General features: G+C 67.0%; 1 protein-coding gene across 1 annotated transcript; it reads right to left on the bottom strand.

Annotated features, from left to right (window-relative positions):
- Positions 1–59: 59 nt before the first annotated feature.
- Positions 60–1,909, bottom strand: LOC119104124 (DNA cross-link repair protein SNM1-like; the record flags this gene model as incomplete). Its single annotated transcript, XM_037227811.1, has 3 exons — positions 1,878–1,909; positions 898–1,062; positions 60–208 (listed from the first exon to the last, which is right to left on the bottom strand). Coding segments are annotated over exons 2-3 (264 nt in total), but the record flags the coding sequence as incomplete, so codon positions are not given.
- Positions 1,910–8,008: the final 6,099 nt, after the last annotated feature.

Genomic DNA, 8,008 nt, shown 5'->3' with positions numbered 1-8,008 from the left:
CCTGTCAGTCGCAGAGAGCGCGCGCCGCGTGTCCCACCACCGCGCCCTCTCCCCCACACACACTCACCGGTAACCTTGCCACAGTAGACGGTCTTCGGGAAGGTCTTGGAGAGGCCGCGGTAGTGGTCGTAGTGGAAGTGACTCAGGAAGTACGCCTCCACGCCTGGCACGATGCCGTAGTTGAAGGCGTCCACGGCGAACGGCGCCCCTGCGCGACGAGTTGTACACAGTAAATATGAGTTGTACAGTCAGAGCCGGAGCGACGACTAGACCACAGTTATCTCCATGCTGGCTGGCGTTTGGGCGCGATTTCCGGGTCCTTTGGCGCCGAGCGCTGGGCGACCGGCCGGACACGGAGGGTAACGGGTCACGATGTCACGAGTCACGTCACGTCACGCAGAGGGCGTAACGGAGGCTACGGCAGAGGACAACGCAACAGTGCCGGAGCAGACGGAGGCAGGTACAGAGGAGGACGAAGGAGCCTACACACGCGGCGACAAAAGTACAGACACCTTACGACAACAGAAGTGGGACGAGCGGATATCTAAGGCCTGCGCTCGTCCGACTTCCGACCGGAATGCTTCGACTAAGGCCTAAAGCCGTAGTAGAAGCATTCCGGACTACACAAAACCCGCCCGGCAAGCCCACCACACTCGCAGGGCTACACACGCACCGCGCCGCGTGCTCCCAACACGCCTCCTTCACCGACAGTTCAGCGGCCTCCGACGAGGCCACACGCGGAAGACCGCTCGCGCCGCCGGCCGCGCCGGCCGCGCCGCCACCCACCGACTGTAGTCCACCTCGCCCCCGCCTCGCCCGCGCAGCGTACCCCGACGGCGGCCACCGCATGCGCTCACACCGCGGCGGCCGCTGCGGCGCGGCGGCGGCTGTACGTACCCGGTATTAGTTTATAGAAGGGACACTTCCTGTCCGGCTGCGGGGGTCGGTCACCGTTGACCTGCGTGCGCTGCTGCTGGGCGGCCGTCACCGACGACGGCCGCATCTTGGACATGATGCGCGACCACTGCTCCTTGGTCTCGGCCTCGGACGCCGGCGCCGCCGCTGCGCCGCACAAGAGCGTCGGTCAGCGCTTTCGGAGGACGGCCGAGCGCCACCCCGACACCCGCACCGGCTGCGGTGGGGAACGACTCCGCCGACGACGCCGGCACGGGCCGAGCATGGCAGCGAGAGCGGGACCGCGGCGGGAGACGGGACGGGAACGGGAAAGGGACGGCAACGGGAGACGGATGGCAACGGATGACGGACGGGCGCGGGACGGGAACGGGCGAGCGGCAACGCGTCACAACGCTGCGGGTCTGATGCCAGGCCGCGGCGGGGGCTGACGCGGGGCACGCGCGGTAGGGACGCCAGAGCCGGCACCAGTCACGCTTCGCGTGACTGGTGCTATCGGGCGTTAGCGGCACTGGCAAATTTTTCGGGATGGAGCGTTCGCCGCATCATAGTTTCAAAATGCGTGTGCGCGTGTCATTGGGACTTAACGACGCACCCGGATCGTGCGGCTGGGTGACGTCGCCTGTCTCCCACCCTGGCAGGAAAGGCGGACATCGCAGGGAATCGAACCCCGTACCTCTGGTTTTCCAGACGCGCAGCTCAACCACTACACTATCGGCAGCCTAATTAAAAAATGTACCTGACGCACAAATACACACAACGCATCATCCCGTGCACCTGGCTCATAAATAAGCATTAATCATAGCCAAACAACCGGGACATCACTCATATTTTCACAACCACATCCACGAAATGGACTTCTAAACAGGTCCAAACATCTCCCGCGGCAGCGCACCAAACATCCACAACCAGAACGGCCGGTCCCCCGCACATCCCAGCGTCAGACAGCGCGTCCGCCACCCCACCTTTGGCGGCGTCGGCGTCCTGGGCGGGCGGCGCCGGCGAGCCGGCCGACTCCGGCTCGGCCGCCGCCGGCGTCGGCGGCGTCGGGGCCGCGGCGGCGCGCGCCGCCGCCGGAAAGTAGCCGGTGATGACGGCCTGGCGGGCCGGCGCCGCCGCCTCGGCCGCCGCCAGGCCGGCCAGCCGCCGCTTCTTGGGCGGCTGCGAGATGGCGCCGGCCGCCTGCTGGCTGAGCGCCGAGCCGGCCGAACCCGTCAGCTTGCTGCCGGCCGAGCTGCGGCGGGGACGCGCCGTCAGTCGACGGCTCGCCGCGGCGACGGCGCGCCGCCCCGGCGGCAGGCACGCGCGCCAGACGCGCGCGGCGCCGGCAGACGCGTTTGCTCAGCACGCGCTCAGCACGCGCACACTGCGATGGGGTGCGCGTACGTGTTCTCTCGCGTGGTGGAGTGTGCCTACCGGCACTCGCCTTACAAGAACAGCACGCCCGGCGAAAGCGAAGACGACCGCGGAAGATCATATAAAACGTTGAGTCAACTTACCACCGTCGATACAACTACCAGAGGCCATCCAATGATGATGCATAAACCACTGAGCCACGGACAACAAGAAGACAGATCAGAAAAAACTTTAATCACAACCCACAAGCACATTATAACGCTTACCGCGTGAGCCACCCAACATGCAGCCATCCAAAGCCCACACGATTCTACGACGCTGAAGCACCCGCCGTTCTCCACCCCGTGACTGACCCGGAGTCGGACGGCTTATTCAGTTCACTGGCGGCCGAGTCGGTGACGCGATTCATCTCGCTGATGCCCGAGTCTTGCGCCGTACCGCTCTGCTTCGAGTCCTCGTCCAGGAAGCGCTCCACGGCGTCCGACACGCACTCGCTGATGCTGTCCTGGGGGTCCTCCTGGGACCCAGAGGCCGCCGCCGTCAGCGCACAGACGCCGGTCACACACGAGCGGGGACGCACCGCCCCGGGGGCCCAGCTGTAGTCGCACCTCGCTTCGGGGCACCGATCGCACACCGCCGCCGCTGCCGCCGCCGGCGGCGACGACGCCTGCCGACGGCGGCTGGCCGATCCTGACAGGAGCGAGCCGGAGCTGGAGCCGGTGACGCCCGGCGGCGGAGCCGCGCTTCTGCCGACCAACAGCCCGGGGCCAGAGGCGAGCCCAGCGAACCGCACGGTATCCCAACGGGCAAGCTGGGACGTTCACATACTACAGGCCGAAGGGCACAAACTTTTACTGAGAGCCCCGGCGTGACACACCAGGGGCCGCGTGTAGATCACGAACGTCGGCGAGCGGAAGCGCCGGCCGATCCGTCCAGCGGGCGGCGGCCCCGCACACCGGCCGTCCAGAGACCTCCCGTGCGTCGCATGGGAACGCCTCCTGAGGCAGAGCGACCCTGACCCTGACCTGACCCTGAGGCAGAGCGAGCCGCCGGCCTGACCGCGACGTCTACCTACGCCATTCCCCGTAACCACACCGTACCCAATCAGCGGTCCGGGTAACTTCACCCACCGCCTCCACCGTCCTCACTCAGCGACCCCTCCCACTCAGTGACCGCCATCACCTCCACCCACCGTCTCCACCGTCCCCACAGCAGGTTCTCCTACTCAGTGACCGCCACCACTTCCACCGCCGCATCCACCGTCCTCACCCAGCGGCCCCTCCCAGTCAGTGACCGCCACCATCTTCACCCACCGCCTCCACCGTCACCACCCAGCGGCCCTTCCCACTCAGAGACCGCCATCACCTCCACCACCACCTCCACTGTCCCCACTCAGTGGGTCCTCCCAGTCAGTGACCGTCACCACCTCCACCCACCGCCCCACCATCCCCCCCCCACTCCCAGCGGGTCCTCCCACTCAGTGACCGCCACCATCTCCCTTCGCCGACCCCACCGTGCCCGCTCGACGCCGCCGCGCCCCGGCCGAGCACCCGGCCGCCGCCCGCCTGACCTGCAGGTCGTCGAAGGGCGCGGCGCGCCGGCGCACGCTCAGGTCCAGCGCGCCGCTCGCCTCCGCCGCCGGCTCCATGATCTCGGCGATGCTGAAGCCGGCGCGCCGCGGCGGCAGCGTCAGCGAGGCCGACGAGCGCGGCCGCGGCGGCAGGTTGAAGCTGCCGCTGCGCGGCCGGCAGCCGTAGCGGCGGCCGCCGCGCGGCGGCGACATGGTATTGGCGCGCGATCTGCCGGCGGCGGAGCCGCGGTCGGTCAGGAGCGAGGGCGTGAGACAACGACGCGGGACGCGAGGGACGCCGGGGTTGAAGGCGGTGCCACGCGGATTTCGGAGGCATCCAGGAGGTCCCGACTAAGACAAACGGTACAGGGGACCGCCCGTAGATTCACTGTGGTGAACACAATATTGAGGTCGATGATGATAGGGTTTTATGACACGCCCCCTGCTGAGGTTATTTTACACCAGAGTATTGACGCCGAGTCCAGGGCCCGGCCGACAGAGTAGAACAGTGCTGGGTAGGCGGAGATGCCAACAACTCACAGCTGCAGCGGGAGGGTGACACACAACCACACGCGGCACGGCGCGGCACCGACTCCGAACACGCGCCACGGCGTCACCGGCGACTCTGAACACACGCCACGGCGTCACCGGCGACTCCGACACACACCACGGCGTCATCGGCGACTCCGAACACGTCCCGGCCGGCCGCGGCGCGCGCCGACCGGCCGCCCGAGCATCCGCCGTCCAGACCACGCCTCCGAGCGGCCGCGGGCTCGGGTGCACATCTCCCGTCCGCGAACAGCGTCAGTCCCACTTCGCCACCGCGCGGGACACCGCCACCCCGCCGCCGATGTCAGGGCCCGGCTCGGCCGGCTCACCGCATCGGGAAGAATTCACTGCTGGGACTGCTCCTGCCGAGCGGCGCCGGCGGCGGCGCCACCGTCGACGGCAGTGGCGACGGCGCCTGCGGGCTCGTGCTGAGAACAGACAGGTGCCCACCGTTGAAAGCGCCAATAACGTCTTCCGCTCGGGCTTCGCGAGTTTCCCACCAGTACATACGCATCAGGTCATCAGACCCTTGTATGAACTTCATGCATGGTTTAACACTTCATGTGGGCAGAGCGAAAATTACCCTAGCGGAAATACATGGCAAATAACTTACAGATACCAACTTGTGCCGATCAATAACATATTTTAAGGCACAGATAAGACAAAAGTATCAGCCCTATTCCTAGGAAAACCAGGAGAATGGAGATGTAGTAATCTAACTAATATAATCTATATAATAGTAACCTATATAAAAGAGCCTAACTATATCTCCATTCTCCTGGTTTTCCGACGAATAAGGCTAATACTAGTCTCATCTGTGTGAATGATGTTTCCCGCTAACGCACTGAGCAACTTACGTATTTTACGGCACATTGGGCTAAGCCATTCGACGTCGTCTGCCCCGCCCAACACGTACGCTAACTCAACTCACTGCCTTGGGTCGCCTTATCTGGCGGAGGGACTTCATTATTCCCCAGCACAGTCAATTCGTCGTCCCCTCAGTCCGAGTACACATCCCAGTGCGCCCTGCCTGGTACAGCAGCGCGCGCCCGCCTCCGCCTGGTGGGAGCAGTGTGCTGCTTCAGCGAACCGTTCAACCTCTGTGGAACTGTGGGGCTGGATCGCCGACTCTGTGGGACTGGATGGGACTCTCTGGTCTGGATGTGAACTCGAACTGTGTGGGCTGGATGTGAACTGTGTACGGCGTGCCAGCCTGGCAGAAGACAGAGGCGGACTGCGCGTTGAACTGGCGGGAAGCGCGGCCGCCCACCCTCACCTGGCGGCGAGGGGTTTCAGACTGCGCTGCGTGCTCACCTGGAGGATGAGGGGTGCAGACTTGCGCTGCGTGCTCGTCTGCGGGTGAGGGTTTGCGGACTGCGATGCGTGATCACCTGGCGGGCGAGGGGTGCAGACTGCGCTGCGTGCTCACCTGGGGATGAGGGGTGCAGACTGCGCTGCGTGCTCACCTGGCGGGTGAGGGTTGGCGACTGCGATGCATGCTCACCTGGCGGCGAGGGGTGCAGACTGCGCTGCGTGCTTACCTGGCGGGCGAGGGTGCGGACTGCCCAGACTGACGCTCAGCGGGCTGTGCAGGCTGCCGTGCGGGCTGTGCGTGAGCCGGCCGCCGGCCGCCGCCGCGCTGCCCCGGGCTGAAGGGCCGGCGGCGCCGGCGCCGCCGGCTGCTGGCGCGCGTCGCGCAGCAGCTGCAGGTTGGACGCCGAGAAGTGCGACGCCTGCGCGCCGGGCGAGTAGGCCGGCCGCGCCGGGTAGCATCCCGCCTGCCGGTCAGCCGCCGCGGGAGAGTCAACGGCCGGCGCGCGCGACGCAGGCGGCGCTGCGACGCGACGGTACGGACGGTCGCGGGCACCGGCGCAGACGAGCGCCCGCGGGCGAGCGAGGACACCGATCGACCGACACGCACACAGACAGGCAGAGTGGGGATGGTCACGTCCTACCAGCGGTCGGCGCGGCACTCTCGTCCAGCGCGGCTCGGCGGGCTCCGCGAAGGCGTCTCACATTGTCCAGGAGCGTCTGCTGCCGGCCATCCGCTCGCCGGCGGTAGACGACGGCCGCGCCCGGCAGTATGATACTCCGATCGCCGCTGACCAGCCGCACACAGCGCGCACGCCCGCCGCCACCGCACCGGCGGCGGCGCAGACGCGTGACCTGTGCGGGCTCGCGGGTCATGCCGACGGCTGTCACACCGTCACCAGGCCGGAGCCCGGCGCGCTGCCGCTTTGAAAGAGCGCGCGCGCGCGCCCGGCGACACCCAGACAGCGTTCACTCTCCTCCCCTCCCCTCCCCCTCCCCCCCGCCTCCCCCTTCCCCCCTCCCGCTCCCCCAGCCCCAGCCAACAGACCCACCTGCTGGCGCAGCTGCTGGACGTCTCGGTGCACGTGCGGCGGTCCGGCCGGCCCGGCGGGCGAGGCGAGCAGCGCGTGCGCCGCCGCCGAGTGGTAGGCGCGCAGCCGGGCCAGCGACAGGTGCGCGTAGCGCGCGTAGTGGGCCGCCACCGTGCTCCGACAGTGCACCGTGTCCGGGCACTCTGCAACACAGGGCGGCGGAGCGCCGCCGGCACGTCAGCACACCGCACGGAGCAGGAGCACGCGGCCGCGGGACGCTCAGCGCCCACCGGCGACGACAGCGGCGGTCCGCACGGCACGGCGGAGGCGCGGCGCAGTGGCGGAGGTGCCGACACTGTACAGAGCGCGCGACGATGGAGCAGAGCGGCTGCAGCGCTCAAAGACGTCGCACGTGCGGACACGCCTCCAGCGGTGCGGCGACTGAGGACAGGGTACGGCGGTCAGCGACGGCCACTGCCGAGGCCTGACCGCTCAGGCACCTCCGCCGTGCCCACCACGGTCGCGCCGGGCGACACGAGACACCGCGTCCGACATCGCCCAATCGCCGGTGCGAGGCGGCCTGCCGCCCCGTCCAGGCTGTCCACTCGAGCGCGCCCATCCAACGCCTCTCGGCACGCGCCGATCACGATAGCCCTCGGCTGGTGCCTCGCACCGAGGCGTCAGATCAGCTGTTTGAACACGTCATTAGTGCTCTCCCGCACGGCTCCAGCGGGACTCACGCCACCGTTCCGGAGGTCACCGCGCTCGACGCGGCTAATCGACCCCTGGCTGGCTAGCCGGCCCCCGTACCTGGCTGGTGAGAGCGGTCCATCTGGGTGCACTCGGCCAGGTGGTGCATGGGCGGCGTGCTGACCAGGATCGTGAACGGCAGCTGACAGTAGGGACAGTAGGGCAGCTTCACCGGCGCCGCCTCCGCCGAGGAGAAGCACACCGACGACGACACCTGACGGCGGAAATCAGAACGTGAAGTTGTGCCTGCAGCCGGCAGGTGGCGAACACGTGTGCGGACGGACGCGGCGAATCACTACAACCGGCCAGAACGACAGGCATGACAGCATCTGATGGCAAGAATGTCAGGTCGCTTTCATTCATGGCTTCTCTCGCAGCGTTGTTACCATCAGCCACATCCTCAGTTTCCACGTCATCACTTAACACAAATAACTGACATTTTGCGGATGCGTGGCGAACGAATGAATCACTCCGCGGATAAATATTAACATTATCGTGCACCTCACGTTCCTCCGAACGCGGCTGCCAC

Source organism: Pollicipes pollicipes, unplaced genomic scaffold (genome assembly GCF_011947565.3).
Source record: "Pollicipes pollicipes isolate AB1234 unplaced genomic scaffold, Ppol_2.1 Scaffold_589;HRSCAF=668_pilon_pilon_pilon, whole genome shotgun sequence".
Classification (NCBI taxonomy): domain Eukaryota; kingdom Metazoa; phylum Arthropoda; class Thecostraca; order Pollicipedomorpha; family Pollicipedidae; genus Pollicipes; species Pollicipes pollicipes.
This window is presented reverse-complemented; position numbering and strand designations above follow the sequence as displayed.